This window comes from Syngnathoides biaculeatus, chromosome 7 (assembly GCF_019802595.1).
Source record: "Syngnathoides biaculeatus isolate LvHL_M chromosome 7, ASM1980259v1, whole genome shotgun sequence".
NCBI classification, from domain to species: Eukaryota; Metazoa; Chordata; class Actinopteri; order Syngnathiformes; family Syngnathidae; genus Syngnathoides; species Syngnathoides biaculeatus.
In genome coordinates this window covers 32,015,675-32,033,082 of record NC_084646.1, presented here as the reverse complement: position 1 = coordinate 32,033,082, position 17,408 = coordinate 32,015,675, and the positions used below count along the sequence as shown (strand labels likewise).

General features: G+C 44.0%; 1 protein-coding gene and 1 long non-coding RNA gene across 3 annotated transcripts in view; one reads left to right on the top strand and one right to left on the bottom strand.

Moving 5' to 3' along the window:
• The window catches only part of naprt (nicotinate phosphoribosyltransferase), a 54,136-nt gene extending 52,300 nt beyond the window's left edge, over positions 1–1,836 (bottom strand). For both annotated transcript variants that reach the window (XM_061824050.1, XM_061824051.1), the window contains exon 1: positions 1,593–1,836. In XM_061824050.1, the coding sequence (XP_061680034.1) occupies positions 1,593–1,836 (244 nt within the window). The remainder of the gene's footprint in view (positions 1–1,592) is intronic.
• Positions 1,606–17,073, top strand: LOC133503000 (uncharacterized). The gene is made up of 3 exons (XR_009795597.1): positions 1,606–1,737; positions 1,827–2,125; positions 16,817–17,073. It is a non-coding gene; the product is annotated as an uncharacterized LOC133503000 (long non-coding RNA).
• Positions 17,074–17,408: the final 335 nt, after the last annotated feature.

Sequence of the window (17,408 nt, the reverse complement as noted above, 5' to 3'; positions counted from 1 at the left end):
CTGTGTAATTTTCTGTATGAATCTCTTCTATTTGAGATCACATTCCCATCATCAATTCACTGGTGTATAAAACATCCATCCTTCCATTTTCTTAGCTGCTTATCCTCACAAGAGTCGCAGAGAGTAATGGAGCCTACCCCAGCTGTCAACGGGCAAGAGGAGGGGTGCACCCTGAAATGGTTGCCAGCCAATTGCAGGGCACATAGAGACAAACAGCCGCAGTCACAATCACACCTACGGTCAATTTAAATTGTCCAATTAAAGTTGCATGTTTTGGAGGATGTGGGAGGAAACCGGAGTGCCCGGAGGAAACCCACGCAGGCACGGGGAGAACATGCAAACTCCTCACAGGCGGGTCCGGGATTCAACCCGGGACCTCAAAACTGTGAAGGCAACGCTTTCCAGCTGAACCACTGTGCCGCCCGTGTATAAAATAATGCCTGCAAATTATATAATACAGAAGAGCATGTTAGAAAATACATGTTGCCCCAGTATTGGGGGTGGGGGTGGAGATCAAATTGCTCTGGAAGTCACTCCATCTCAAAATGAAGTTTTGTTTCTGAAGTATATCGGTGATAGAACAGAATGTTTGTGTGTGCAGTGTTTTATGTTGAGATTATTGGAGCACATCACAGACAGTATGGCCAAAACAGTAAAATGGCTGACTTTACTTTTATTGTCCTAGGTATATAACAGATAAGCTTTTACGATTTGAAAAAGCATGTGTGTACTAGACCTAAGATGAGATCAACATTCCAGCTTTTATTACTGGGTATGTAATTCTGCAGCATCTTGTACTTGAACCTGCCCATTTTTTACATAAGTGTGTTGGAACATTTCACTGACATGTTTTGTTTCCTTGGTGTGCCCTGCATTTATTATTCAAACAAGATGTCTTTCATGTATATCCCCAGGTTCCAGTTTCGGTTATGTCTAATAAGTAACTGCTTTCCAATTCACAAGTACGTAGAAGTCTTTGCCCTCAAGTCAAGATAGTCATGTTTTCATACATCACTCCCAATTATTTTTTACTCAACAGCAGAAATAAATTATTTAAACTCACTTTTTTTCCATGGCAAGAAGGGAGCTTGTGAGTTCACACAGGTAAATGTATATTTTTGGGGTATGAAGATAATAAGCACACTATATTTGTGCTTTGCAGTCAAAATATCAAGTCACAATTTATCGTGAGCAAAAAGTAATTTCATTTAAGTGTCACGGAATTGCTTTCGGTACCTTGCAGTTTGAACAGAAGTTTACAGATACGTGTACAACTTTCACCTTCATAACATAAAGCATTGTTGACGGTGTGGTACTAATCTCTTAACTTTAGCAGGGTTTTCAACTGTTAAACCGTCCATAATAACACTAACGGTTACTTTTCGTCAGCTCTCAGTAAGTATGTAAAAGCCCGATTGAGTTGGGAATTCCAAATTTTCCACTTGGGACTATCACGCGGTCTCGTGGTCAAAGTGTTGCGCAACCGCACGGGATACAATCCAAGAAATACTCGTAGTGATGTGATGAGAACAAGTAAAAACAATGATGACATTTGACGCTCTTCCATGATTCGAGTCGTAACCGTTCCTCACCTTCGTCTGAAAAGCGAAAGTTGCGCAGAAAGAGTAGGCAATCGTTGAGGCCGGCGAATAGAGAGAAGCAGCCACAAAACGGGTTTTCCCTAAAGAAGAGCTCGAACACCGAGTGCTCCTGGTGCCTCCCGGCACGCCAGTACGCGTAAGCCATAGTGAATTGATAGAGATCGGTAAGCAGTGGCGGCACGCGGTCCAGGATTGATCTCTCGCATATTCTGTTGTTTCTGCAAGGCGCTGCCATGTTATTCAAACTCACGTTCCAACTCGTCCACCGGAAGCCAACGAGGATTTCTGGGACTTGAAGTTCGGACAGTCGCTTCGCATGCTGATTGACTTTGTGTGTACAGTATTTCAACCAAATAACTAACAGTTAGACAGCCCTTTCGATAAAATAACCCCTTTGATGGCTATCCAACCTTTCTATCATAAAACCGCTTTTCACGTTTGTCAGTGGATTGTACTATTCGGCGTGAATACATATGCTAACGGAGAAGCGGCAACGTCGTCCATAATTTCGAAGTGTGGTGACGGTAAGTAAATTCAAAGAAAAAGGATGCAGTAGTTATATTCCCTCAACGGAAGTGAGTCATCTTTCACAGTCAAAGTATTTTGTGGCTTTTTAAAATCATGTCCAGTATTCAAAGTAAATATTGGGTCAAGTGTAAATAATCGTATAAATAAATTAGGACTAATTGGCCGTCACGCATGCACATCGGTTTGCCTTAAGACTGGACTGGTATAAATAAGATGGAATTTTTTTTTATTGTCTTAATATTGAAGTATGTCTTATGCCCATATTTAGTCATGACTCCATAATTTCCTCATGTCCTCACTGGGGCTCTGTTCTGTAGCCAAATGTGTCCTTGAGCACATTTCTGCACATAGGCTAACATTGATTAACTGCATACTGTAAAGCCCTGATCTCACGTCACAGGTTTGATACTGCTCATGGTCCACCCTTCTGACAAGATAAATGATGTGTGCTTTCTCTGTATCTTCGCACTTGTGATCTGCTCTCACCAGCCATTGTCTGTAACTCATAAGTGCCCAGAATATTCCGTATGTAAATTCTTCGAAGAAACTGTTCATCATCTCCAGCCTTTATTCAGATAACCAACATTCTCACTACCCGAAATTAAACGAACACTCGGAGGAAAAAAAGCGTCCTCCAACAATTGGTGACCCCGACGTGATTTCGGACTGAGGTGTTGGTTGACAGACAGAACATCACAGCCGGCCAACAATTGAGAAGATAAGAGGACATTTATCCTCCAAAAATGCTCTTCTGTCTGTTAACTGGGGTTGAGGTCCACGTTGCGTCTGAATTTGTGACATTGAGAAATTCTAGTTTTTGGCTGGATGAACAGTAGGGGAAATTGGATGGTATAGTCCTGGGTTTGAGGCCCTGGTGGGTAACCGTCGCTTCCCACCTAAATCGTTGAAAAGCCATAGAGTGTGTGGGTGTAGCACTCTAAAAAGGGTTTAGAAGTGCCCTGTGTTCAACGGTTGTGCCGACACAAAAAGGTTGTAAATAGAACACACCGAAAGGTTAAGGCCAGCCCAAAACTTTCTGGACCGCGATGTTTTCTAGTTCTTTTCGGAGAATCCTAGAGAGTAAAAGTCCTCATTCGAAATCAAAGGACAAAGAGCGATAAGTCCTGGGTTCGAGGCCATGGTGTCTAACCGTCGCGTCCCACCTAAATGGTTGGAAAAAAAAAGGGGTAGAATAACAAAGGGGGCCCTTCCCACCGCGCGTATATAAAGTCAAAACCTTCCAAAATGTTCCACCCAAAAGCTATAAAAACCTTGGATACGGAGGTCCGAGGCTCTTTGTTCATTTCACGCTGACAAAGAGACGGGCCTTTCTGCAGGGTGTAATAGTCGTGTGGCAAGCTGGCGGGGAGAAGTCTTCGAGCAACTTGGGATGCTTATTTTTGACTTCATTTACGATTGGGCACGAGTAAATCAACTACTACCAAACTGCAGTTTGGGGAGAACTCGGGGAAGAAGAACATATTCTTCAGCCCGCACGTAAGACTCTCTCCGAGTCTCCCCAAAACCACACATTTTATTGAGCTTCGCACATAGGGTGGGGGTGAGCAGGTTTCACAAGACAAGTAAAGTTGTTATACAGAGACAGTTAATCTTCTCAAGGCCGGGTGTCCTCTGATTAGACACAGTTCTTCCTGTTACAAAAACCCACAAGAATGCAGCTATCATAAATTTGCAGTCACCTTGAGCTCTTAAACTTCCCATAGACAAACAGCACACACATGCATCCCTGCACAGCAACAGAGTCATTAAAAGAGATTTATGACACATGAGGTGATACATTTCACAGGCCTCTGTGAAATGTGTAAGCTTATCTTACATTTCCCCCCTGTTGTGGATTTTTGGAACATCAATTGATCTCAGTCCTATAACAGGTTTTAGAGCACAACATCATAATAATGCACAACATAGGTACCCAGTCAGGGGGAGGCGAAAACCCTCTTAATAGGGAAAAATTCCTCCCCTGCCCTCCGCTTGGAGCAACAGCCTCATGGCCTGGCTGAGAAGGGAATCAAATAAAAAATGGCAGAGAACACAGTAAACCTAAATAAAGAGGGAAAGAAAGCGGAGGACAGAGGTTACTAGCACATGTCCCCACCGGTGGGGTTTGGTTCTCAGTACCGCACCCGGAGACAGTAGGAAATCAGTCAGTATTTATACCGGGTCGTCACCATAGTAGCTGCTTTAAGTGACAGGATGGACCTTTTTGGTGTGGGACTGGTGAATCCACGTCTCTCCGCGATTTTGACAGCTGTGGGTGTGGTCAGGAGCACTGTGAATGGGCCTTCCCACCTCGGGCTGGACCAGCACTTCCTCTTGATGACCTTTATCAGCACCTGGTCTCCTGGAGTCAGCGATTCCTGTGTGGAAGGGAGAGAAGGACCTGGCAGATCATTTGCTCTTTTCACATGGTCATTTTGGTAAAGTCTAAGCAGCCAGTCTGTCATGGGGTCAAGTTCCCCTTTTTCCTCCTGTACTCCTGACGCTTCCCATAATGGAAGATGAAAAGGTCTTCCTTTTACTGCTTCAAAAGGTGTGATGCCTGTTACTGTTGGAACTATTCTCATGTATGTTTTGACTAAGGGCAAACACTCTGGCCATGGTTTCCCTGTTTCTTCCATGGTCTTTTTGAGTCTAAGTTTGATAGTGCCATTAGTTCTCTCCACTAGTCCTGCACTCTGTGGATGATAAGCACAGTGATGTTTTAAGCTGATCCCTAGATGTTGGGCCATTTCTCCAATAATTTGGTTAACAAAATGTGACCCATTGTCACTCCAAATAACTCTTGGAATACCGTGATCTGGGATGATGTTTTTACATATAGCTTTTGCTACTGTCAGTGCATCTGGCTTTTTTGCTGGGAAGATTTCTACCCATTTTGAGAATGAGTCCACTATTACTAAGCAGTATTTGTGTGGACCGGATCTGTTCAGTTCTATGAAATCCATGTGGATGATTTCAAATGGGTAAGACCCTTGTGGGCACTTCCCTCTTGTAGGTCTGACATTTCCCTGAGCATTGTGTTTGCAGCATGTGAGGCACGATCTGCAAAAATTTTTAAAATAGGTAATGAGGCCTTTAGTACAGTAGAAGTTATTTTCTACTATCCCCACTATCCCCCCTGTTGAGACATGGCTTGGCCCATGACTCAATTTAGCCACTGCTTGAAAAAGACTCCGAGGGAGGCAGGGTTTGTCCAAAACTCTGTAAATGCCCAGGCTGTCCATTTTTGCTCCTGCTGCAGTCCACTGTTGCTTTTCATTCGGCGGGGCATTGTCCTGCATGTCCTTCAGAACTTGGAGAGGGATGATGTCTTGCTTCTGCGAAGGATGTGTCGTTCGTTCACACTTATCTTCATCTGTGCTGTCTGCTTCTTCTTGAACATGGGTGTGGCTGGTTCCCATCGCTGCTTGTTTTGCTGCTTGGTCAGCTTTAGCATTCCCTTGGGAGACTGGATCTGTGGCTTTCGTGTGGGCTTTGCACTTACAGACAGCAATTCTCCTTGGGAGTAGAACTGCTTGGAGTAAGGCTTTGAGCAGATCAGCATGCTGGACTGGTTTTCCACTTGATGTTTGCATGCCTCTCCTGGCCCATTGTGCAGCAAAGACGTGGAGCGTTGAATAGGCATATTGGCTGTCCGTATATATCGTGACCTCTTGACCTTGGAAGAGTTTGCATGCTTCTGTGAGTGCCACGATTTCTGCTGCCTGCGCTGACCAGTTGCCAGGGAGCTTTCCCGCTTTGAGTATTGCCTCTTCTGTTACCACTGCATAGCCTGTATTGTTCTTCGTCTGTCATCTGTGTTGCAGTTCTTTCTAGGTCATGGACAACTGAGGTTGGACCAACGTTGTCAAGGTCTAGTGAATAAAATTCATCCGGTGGTCCGTTTCCTTGGCTGACACAGGCGTCCATCTGTTCCATAGATTTGATTGGTTTGATCCCATCTTCCGTGGCAATCAGGTTTATTCTCAGTGCTGTCAATAGGTCTCTGCCCATTAGATTCACAGGGCAGGTGTTGCTCATAACAAACTTGGTTTCAATTTGTTGGCCATCTTCATCCTCTACCAACACAGAGTGAGACCATAGTTCGCGTTGTGCTAGGCCTCCAGCTCCTATCACTATGATTTGTCTTCTGGAAGCTTTTACTCCCTTAACTGGATATATCAGGACTGAATGGTCTGCTCCAGTGTCACATGAAAATTTTATTTTATTTTTTTAAATGGCCCAACTTTGAGCCACCGAAATGGTTTGGGTCTTAAGCGGTCTTCCAGATTTAAGATGGAGAGGTCAAAAACTTGGATTGATGATGCTTCCTCCGGGTCTGGTGGTTCTTCTGGCTCATCACCCTCATCTTCTTCTCCCTCTAATAGTCATTGATCATATTGTGGATTGAATGGGGGGTCTCTTGGTGGTTCTCGGTTGCTCCCTCCCTTCCGGCTGTCCGGGAGGGGGCATTCACGTGCCATGTGTCCCTCTTTTTGGCAGTTGAAACACTTCTTGGGACTCCTGCATTCTCTAGTCAGGTGTCCTGGTTTCCCACAGTTGTAGCACTTCAGGCTTGGTCCCCCTTTTTGTTGACCTTGACCTCTTCTTTGACCTCTCTTTTCTCCTCTTTGCATAGCATACACCTCAGAGGACTCGTGTGTCTCAGGAGACGTCGCCATTCCTCTTATCGCTGCAGTCAGCGCTGCCATGGCTGTTGTGCTGTCCATTCCCTTCTTTCTTCTATGGTTCTCCTCTGCATGACTGGCCCAGTCCATCAATTGGTTGGTGTTCAAAGTTCTGTGAGTCACACAGTGTTTTTGGATGAACCCGCTGATGTGTGGTTGGAAACCGTCCATAAGGCATTGTCTTAGTTGGCTGTGGTAGGGACCATTGTCGTTAGCATCTTCAGGCAGCCCACTGTTGGTTTTGAATATTCCTTCCAGTCTGATCTTGAAATCATGGACTGATTCTTCTGGTTTCTGGCGGCACTGTCTGATTTTGCTGTAATCTGTTGGCTTCTGGTAAGCTGTCATTACTCGCTCCAGTACTTCATCCATCCTGGTAGTCAGGAGGGGGTCATCTGGGCGTAGGATTGGTCCATTGTTTCCTCCACGGGAGTTAAAATTTCCTCTCACTCTTCCCCAACGATGTTTCAGCGCTGTCTTGAATGCTGTCTCCACTTCAGTCCCATTAAGGTGAAAAGAGCTTTTTAGTTCTCTGAAATTAGAACACCAAGAAGCTGGGTCTGTCTCTGGATCCCCCAGGCCTGTACAGGCTTCAGAACATTCAGTTGCTGTCTATGGTCTTGGCACTAGGATGGTGGGTTCGTTATCTCCATCCATCCCATAATGAGGATTGGCAACAGCATACAGTGGGTACATCTCTGCAGCTCCACTTGTAGTTCCACTTGGCCCCGCTGGGTGGCGTTGTTTCCTTGCTGGGGTCTGCTCCTGCCAATCAGATAAGCTGGGGTAGATCTTCACTTTTGTCTCATCAGCTCTCCGGCGTCCCCCTCTGGTGGTGATCGGCGAGAATGCAGGGGCTGCAGGATCCGTTGCCTCTCTCCAATCTTCTCCCTCTTCAGCCCTGCCTTCTGCTGGGCTTTGGCTCGCTGCTAGGGTGGTTTCACTTCCGCTTGCACTTGCAGCTTGCTGGTGTGCGTTTCCTGTTGCTGATCTTCTCTGTGGCGCGGTTGTTTCTTCATCTGGCTTGATGCCAAGGGCAGCAATCAACCCCCCTGTTTGTCTTTCTCGTCTCTTTTTTTCTGTTCTTTATTTTTTATATCTCTCTGCCTTTTAACACACTGGTCTTCCCAAATTTTCAACTTACTTAATTCCATCTCAACTTTCCCTTTCTCACCTTCTCTTCCCATCGAGTTTTCATGCATGCTTTTAACCTCTTAATTTCCTCGGATCTTTAAGATCGGGTCGGAAATCATATTTATTGACTCATTTTCTCAAATACTCACAACTACCCGGATGATGTCTCTGCATAAATTTCACATCAGGAGGTTCAGCCACCTCTTTTGTCTCTGCTTGTCCCATTTTTTTTTTTTTCTTTGTTGCTCCTAAGGCGAGATTTTTTTTTGAAAATTCTGAATTTTGACGGGTGTGGTTGGGGCTCACGAACCTCCTCCTCCTCTGCTCACTTGTGCAGCGTCCTGCAGTGTTTACTCTATTTTAGTTTCACCTAGAAACTTCGCGTATGCAGAAACCTATTCTGCTTGGTCTCACCTAGAGACTTACACGTATTTTACTCTTTTTTTTAGTTTCTCCTAGAAACTTCGTGTATGCAGAAACCTATTCTGCTTGGTCTCACCTAGAGACTTACACGTATTTTACTCTATTTTAGTTTCACCTAGAAACTTCGTGTATGCAGAAACCTATTCTGCTTGGTCTCACCTAGAGACTTACACGTATTTTACTCTTTACAGAAACCTATTCTGTCTGTGTCTCACCTAGAGACAAGTTTTAAAAGGCAGGAAGTATCGGAGCGGTCCTCACACACCACTTTTAGTCTCCTATTTTAACGTAATTTTACTACTTGTTAAATCTGGGTTTATTTCCGCTCTATTTTATTTTTAGATGTTAAGTTATACCATATAACCATCCTAGGAGACCAAATAAGTTTTATCCTACCTCAGTGCCGTGGCCCTGGTCCGTTGGGACCCGTCACCCGACGGTCCGGGCCGGCGCTGGATCAGCGATGCGACCGATCCTTCAATGGAGGACACTGGTACCAGATTCTTGGTCTCGTTGATCCCGCGTCGTTCCAGGCGTCAAGCTGTTGGGTTCCCGGGTTTCGGCACCAGAGAAATGTTAGGTCCAAAGCACGGACTTCTCGCTCAATGTGGACCCAGAAGCTCACGGCACCAGGATAAAATGATTGAGACAGAGGCAGAGTTATTTTTTACCAAACTGCAGTTTGGGGAGAACTCGGGGAAGAAGAACATATTCTTCAGCCCGCACGTAAGACTCTCTCCGAGTCTCCCCAAAACCACACATTTTATTGAGCTTCACACATAGGGTGGGGGAGAGCAGGTTTCACAAGACAAGTAAAGTTGTTATACAGAGACAGTTAATCTTCTCAAGGCCGGGTGTCCTCTGATTAGACACAGTTCTTCCAGTTACAAAAACCCACAAGAATGCAGCTATCATAAATTTGCAGTCACCTTGAGCTCTTAAACTTCCCATAGACAAACAGCACACACACGCATCCCTGCACAGCAACAGAGTCATTAAAAGAGATTTATGACACATGAGGTGATACATTTCACAGGCCTCTGTGAAATCTGTAAGCTTATCTTACAATAAGGTAGTGGCAGGATAATACCAGTGATATTACGTGGTTACCTAAGAAAGGCAAATTGACTTGACAATTTATCCTTAATCCTAAAATTTCCTTATTGCGAAATTAGGCTTTGAGTTTCATAGGACTTGATCATCCCTAAAAGGCTCACTCAAAAATATATACTTTCCCGATTTTCGAATGCTTTTAATCTTACTTCCTTTTTATTACTTTTTACTACTTTTATCATTTGTCTCATCGTACTGACCATCAGTATCATCATATTAATCATTTTTCTTTTTATTGATTTATGGTCAATTGACATCGAATTTGCCTTAACATTGCAATCACAACCCCGCGACTGGCGGGAGTAACTGTCGAGTAATTAACGTTATCTGAACAATTTTTATCATTTTATTAAATACTTGAACTTCCATTTTCATCTATCTTTGTCATTCTCATATTGAGTTGTCTCATTTTTACCATTCAACCTCATTAAAGATCGATCGTCAACGACATTAACATCATCTAGTCGTAAGTTCTATTGTAATCAGTCACTCATTGATAAACTCCGTCTTAATATAAAAACAAATCCGAACGATCCTAACAAGGATTGTTAAATTTACTAGGTCAATGACAAGTGCAATCGATTCATAAGAGATGAAGCTGCTGTAAAAGCGGAGCGATCACTTTGTCACCTTTTTACTCTGTAAGGTTGCTCATCAAGGGCTGATAAGTGAGGGCAGATCGGATTGGCTCTGCAAAACTAAAGACAGTTAGTTCACCTAGGCGAATTCATCTCAACACTGACTTAAGAAGCTTCCGTCCCCCCTGCACGCACGGCGTTAGAGTCGGCTGGGGTAAAGGGGTAGCTTAACCCTTTAACTGGAGAGTCGGTCAGGACATTTCTCCCAATTAGTCCTGAAGATAAGCAGAATCTGACTATATATATATATATATATATATATATATATATATATATATATATATATATATATTCTTCTGTTCCTTTCGGCTTGTCCCATTAGGGGTCGCCACAGCGTGTCATCTTTTTCCATCTAAGCCTATCTCGTGCATCCTCCTCTCGAACACGCACTGTCCTCATGTCCTCCCTCACAACATCCACAACCTTTTCTTTGGTCTTCCTCTCGCTCTTTTGCCTGGCAGCTCCATCATCAAAACCCTCTACCACACCATTCTGCTTGAGCTTCTTCTTCTTCTTTTCCTTCCGGCTTGTCCTATTAGGGGTCGCCACAGCGTGTCATCTTTTTCCCTCTAAGCCTATCTCATGCATCCTCCTCTCTAACACCCACTGTCCTCATGTCCTCCCTCACCACATCCATAAACCTTTTTGGTCCTCCTGGCTCTTTTGCCTGGCAGCTCCATCCTCAGCACCCTTCCACCAATATACTCACTCTCTCGCCTCTGAACATGTCCAAACCATCGAAGTCTGCTCTCTCTCACCTTGTCTCCAAAACATCAAACTTTGGCTAACCCTCTAATGAGCTCATTCCTAATCCTATCCAACCTGTTTACACCAAGCGAGAACCTCAACATCTTTTTCTGCTACCTCAAGTTCTGTTTCCTGCTGTTTTTTTTCCAGGTGGACCGTCTCTCATCCGTACATCATGGCCGGCCTCACCACTGTTTAATTTTGCCCTTCATCCTGCCGGATAATCTTCTGTCACATAGAACACCAGACACCTTCTGCCAACTGTTCCACCTTGCTTGGACCCGTTTCTTCACTTCCTTACCACACCCTCCATTGCTCTGTATTGTTGACCCCAAGTATTTGAAGTCGTCCATCTTCGCTATCTGTTCTCCCTGGAGCTTCACTCTTCCTCCTCCGCCTCTCTCATTCACACATATATTCTGTTTTACTACGGCTTATCTTCATTCCTCTCCTTTCCAGTGCATACCTCCCTCCTTCTAACTGATCATTCCTCCACCTGTTCCCTGCTTCCACTGCAGATCACAATATCATCTGCGAACATCATGGTCAAAGGGGAATCCAGTCTAACCTCGTCTGTCAGCCTATCCATTACTACCTTTAACAAGAAGCGGCTCAGCGCGGAACCCTGATGCAGTACCACCACCACCTTAAATTCTTCTGACACACCAATGGCACATCTCACCATTGTTCTGCTCCCCTCATACAGGTCCTGTACTATTCTAACATATTTCTCCGCCACACCAAACTTGCGCATGCAGTACCATAGTTCCTCTCTTGGTATTCTGTCATAGGCTTTCTCTAGGTCTACAAAGACACAATGTAGCTCCTTCTGACCTTTTGTGTACTTTTCCACGAGCATCCTCAAAGCAAATAGTGCATCTGTGGTACTCTTTCTCGGCATGAAACCATACTGTTGCTCACAGATACTTACTTCTGTCCTGAGTCTAGCCTCCACTGCTCTTTCCCAAAGCTTCATCGGGTGGCTCATCAACTTTATTCCTCTGTAGTTTCAACAGTTCTGAACATCGCCTTTGTTCTTAAAAATGGGGATTAGCGCACTTTTCCTCCATTCTTCTGGCATCTTCTCTCCTGCTAGCATTCTATTGAATAAGTTGGTCAAAAACTCCACTGCCACCTCACCAAATTGCTTCCATACCTCCACTGGTATGTCATTGGGACCAACTGTCTTTCCATTTTTCATTCTGTTCAGTGCATTTCTAACTTCTTCCTTACTCATCAAAGCCACTTGGCGGTCATTCACGCTTGCCTCTTCAAGTCTACCCTCTCTCCCATTTTCTTCATTCATTAACTTCTCAAAGTAATCTTTCCATCTACTTAGTACACTACTGGCACCAGTCAACATATATCCATCGTTATCCGTAATCACCTTTACTTGCTGCACATACGTCCCATCTCTGTCCTTCTGTCTGGCCAACCTGTAGAGCTCCTTTTCTCCTTCTTTCATATCCAACCTGGAGTACATATCGTCATATGCCTCTTGTTTAGGTTTCGCCACCTCTACCTTTGCCCTACGATGCATCTCAATGTATTTTTTCCGCCTCTCCACCGTCCTCTCCATGTCCCACTTCTTTGCTAATCTCTTATTTGGATGACTTCTTGTATTTTGGGGTTCCACCACCAAGTCTCCTTCTCCCCTTTCCTACCAGAAGACACCCCAAGAACTCTTCTGCCTGCTACTCTGAATACCTTGGCAGAAGTATTCAGGTCTTCTGGGAGCTCTTCCTGTCCATCTAGAGCCTGTCTCACCTCGTTCCGGAAGGCCACACAACATTCTTCCTTTCTCAACTCCCACCACCTGATTCTCTGCTCTACCTTTGTCTTCTTAGTGTTCCTACCCTCTACCAGAGTCATCCGACACACCACCATCCTATGCTGTCGAGTTACAGTCTCCCCCACCACAACCTTACTTACAGTCGGTAACATCCTTCAGATTAAACCGTCTGCACAAAATATAATCCTCCTGTGTGCTTCTACCGCCGCTCTTGCAGGTCTCTCTATGTTCCACTCTCTTCTAGAAATAAATGTTCATGACTGCCAATTCCATCTTTTTTGCAAAGTCCACCACCATGTGCCCCTCAAAGTTCCTTTACTGAATGCCGTACTTACCCATCACTTCTTCATCTCTCCTGTTTCCTTCGCCCACATGTCCATTGAAATCTGCACCAATCACAACTCTCTCTCTCTGGGATGCTCAGGACTACTTCGGCTAGTTCCTTCAAGAATTTCTCTTTCAACTCGAAGTCACATCTTACTTCTAGGGCATCACAGGTCATCACATTATACACAATACCGTCAATTTCAAATTTCAGCCTCATCACTCAATCTGATACTCTTTTCCCCTCCAAGACATTCTTAGCCAGCTCTTCTTTTAAAATAACCCCTACTCCATTTCTCTTCCCATCTACCCCTTGATAAAATAATTTAAACCCTGCAACTAAACTCCTAGCCTGACTCCTTTTCCACTTGCTCTCTTGGATGCACAATATATCAACTTTTCTCCTTATCATCATGTCAACTAACTCCTGCGCTTTTCCCGTCATAGTCCCAACATTCAAAGTCCCTACATACAGCTGTAACCAGCTGTAGGTTTGGTGCATTCCTCTTCTTCTTCTTCCGACTAAGCCAATTTCCTCCTCTTTTTTGTCTTCGACCTACATTATCTGAATTTCTACCTCCGCCTTGTAGATTAATATTTCTGTGTGCGGGTGTAGGAAGCCCGGGCCACAACCTAACTGTTGTAGAATTCGTATGATGAACGCTCATATATGTTTGGCACACTTTTACGCCGGATGCCCTTCCTGACACAACCCTCTGCATTTATCCGGGCTTGGGACCGGCCGACAGGTAGCACAATAATGTGCTGCCAAACAGGCTGCAGATAATCAAAAAGCAGCAATCAAATAAACAAAGTCAGCACAAAAGATACACAATTTACATACTACATACTCTATGTTAAAGTTAAAGTCAAATTAAAGCAATCACAATAAACACAGCCAGCACATAAGGTACACAAATCACATCCTACCTGTGTTGAAAATATAAAGGATATGCCGATTTAAACGATACGTGGATGGAGAGGATTGAAACCACAATGGCCCTCACTAGTAGTTTAAGGTTGAGTCGACGATTGATGTTTGTTCCTCGTTGTGTACTCTACGTAGGCAAAACGTTAGCGTGCTAGGCTAACTTGGGCCAAGCAGCTTCAATGCGAACGATATGACACTAATTTGGGTACTAAGATAAGTCTTGTTAAATTTCCTAAGTCCTTACGGCCCTCGTCATATAAGTTATGAAGTTACTCACGTTCGACGTTTCTTCAATATCCACGAATTGATCACAAATGCGTCTTGTTGTTAGCAAGCTAAGCTAAGGAATACTAGGCCGATAAGCAAGTTTATATTGGCGTTTCCACACGCCCAACTTCTTATTGGTACTCACTACCGCTAGCCTCTCGTGATCTACCGATGGGGGGCGAGGTGACATTGCTGCAACTGCTGTGGAGAAAGCAAAAGAGAGACCGTAAATAGGAGCCCTGCTTGCTAGAACGCACCTCTATGTGTGTACAATCGGCGTATCTGCCACACCTGCATCAAGCGATAAGATGGATGATAGGCTGATGTCTTTTTTCTTTTTTGCACGCCGTCACGTGATCGACTAAAACTGCCAGTTGATTGCGATCGACACATTGAGCACCCCTGTTTTAATACATATAAAAAGTGACATGGTGCCCCTATATGAGACAATTTAGTGTAATTTTTAACCCTAGAGTGTAAATCTGTTTCAGCCCAGAAGTGAACCCAGGCGTTTACCTTCCTTCGTATCATATCCCAAATTTTCACCAGAATACTTTCATCATTATCATCTCCTTTAAGTCTGTTGTCCAGACACCACTGGGTGGGACTTCCATCCTATTGCTAGTGAAGTATCCCTATTGAGCTATTACAGAATAAATTTTTACAGCCAGATGCCAAACATTAAGGAAATATACAGGCATGGGGAAAGCATGCAAACTCCACACAGGCGGGATTGGGATTTGAACCTTGGTCCTCAGTACTGTGAGGGCAACGCTCGAACCAGTTGCTTCACCGTACCGACTTTCACTAATTTATGATTGTCATTGTATATCTCATTATTCGAGCAGTACATGCATTTTCATTAAGGCAGAAAACAAATCAAAACACTTTGACTTATGCTGGCAATATGGGCAGCATGGATAGTACTGTTGCCACACAGCCAGAATGACAGGAGTTTAGTTCCACACGGGGCTATTGTCCTTGTCAGAGATGTTCCTAGAAAAACAGCTAAGACAAGCCCGAGGACTGTAGAGAGTGAACTCAAACCAACCAAGATTGTCTTTCTTGCGAGGGACAAATGGAGGACACACTGTGTGAGTGCACTTCCTCAGACTGACAAAGAGTTAGTCCCTGTCTGCTCTTTTTTTATTGCATTCTCAGGTCAAAGGGTTACATGGTTATACAGTGAAAATGCTGACACAGATGGCTACACCAACAGCACATAAACACTAAGGTACAAGTTTCTTCAAGGCTGCAAGAGTGTCCTGATAAACCCACAAGAGAAAAAGCATGGCATTGTTTAAAGACATGATTATGGCATTTGGAGGTGTCCTCTTGCAGTAGAAGGGCGTTATCTCCTCCCAGTGTTGAGGAGGATCTGCTTAAGATCATAAGGGAAACATGCTGAGGCCAGGATGGAGACATCGCTTCCCAGGTGTCACTGGGTCACACTTCAAGAAACGGATGCAGCTCACAAAGAGAACAATTCAGACTGAGACTAACAGAAACAAACACATGATAAAACAATCCTAACAGCAACTATCGTAGTAATAACTTCCTTATCAGTCCTCCACTTCTGTGTATCAAATTGCATGACTGTTCCTCAGGTAGGCATAAAAATGCTCTCCTTGTTGAAAGAGAGCAGAACAGCCTAGATATGTCCCCACCTGTAGTCTGTCTCCAAATTAGTTACTGTCAAATAAGAGACTTTGTGTAGAAAATGCAACAGAATACAGAGAGAGACTGTGTGGTCATTGGTAATCATCTCTGCCACTTGCAAAGGTGGTGCACCGTGACCTTATCCAGGCAAATCAAGAGCTTCTTTAGGTGTGGTATCTTTGAAATAACACTCCCTATGGCATCCAGGTAAAGCTTTACTGCTGCCTTCCTCTTCATACATGCAACCAAAATACCTACCTACCTACCTGTGACTCACTGTACATTTGAGTGCCAAACTGATCTACTTGAAAGTGCTGGAGTAATCCAGGGAAATGAACAAAGTTTGTCACATTCTCATATTCTGAGTCAGAAGCACCTCTAGCACAATATTATCATGTAGGTTTAGAACTCTTCCTGACTTCACTAGAAAGTAAATTTTATATGCCCCTAAGACATCTTGTCAGGTTTCCATTCCTGATCTCCTCTTCAAACATTTGGCTAAGTAGTGTGTAGATAGTGCTGCTTAGTTCATTCTTGATTTATTTTTTTTGGTACGGCTGCCTCTTCTCACATTTGATGTACAGCCTTTTCTGGAGTGTTTTTTTTTTCTGATGACAAACGTTTGCATGGTGGTGCACATCCAGAAAACTGTTTTCTAGACTACCTCCTTTCCATCGAGAAAGCTTGAAAAACTTTGCGAGAAGTAAATGTGCACAGTGCTTTTACTTGATGGTATGGACATTTTTTTCCCCTGTTACTCAATGGTCTGATATGCTGGTATTTGAAAGCAGGAACACAGCAATGATTTTGTTAGTGAAATCTTTCATACAGCAAATACGTCCAACACTGTTGCAATATACAATATTATACCATCTCTGTGGTTTTATTACCATCTAAGAATTTTGATCCAAACTGATGTGAAATGTTCTGGGGAACAGTACTGATCTTTCTGATTTCCTCCTCTCTTTCAGGATGGTCCGATGCGAACACTTGACACAGAAGAGGATGGAGCGGCAGAAGATTACGGGACTTTGCATTCAGAATCAGCCTGATCTATGGCTTTTCCAAATCTTCACTTTGGGACATTGAACTGGATGCTTTGACTACAGACTCTTCGTATTCCAAACTGTGTTTACGAATATCTTTCTATTTCTGTATCTGAATAAACAAAAAAATCAATTTCCCTAAACTCCCCAGAACTGTGACTTCGTCTTTCATTTTCCCTTGACACATCCATGGACACACTCAGTGACTGTTCTGTTGTCATGGCATCTGTGACAGCTGTGTCCAAACTGTCTGTTCCCTTCAAGTTTTTAGAATCATGGACTATGTCTTTGAGTCCCTCCTGTTCTTGTCCCAAATGACCCACAACCAGTGTATTTTTAACTCTTCAACTCCAAACAATTTATATATAACTGTGACCAAACAGGCAGCACAGTGACGCAGCTGAAGAGCGTTGGCCTGGCCTCACAGTTCTGAAGACCAGGGTTCAAGTCCCTGCACAGTCTGTGTGGAGTTTGCATGTTCTCCCCGTGCCCTGTGTGGGTTTTCTCCAGGCACTCC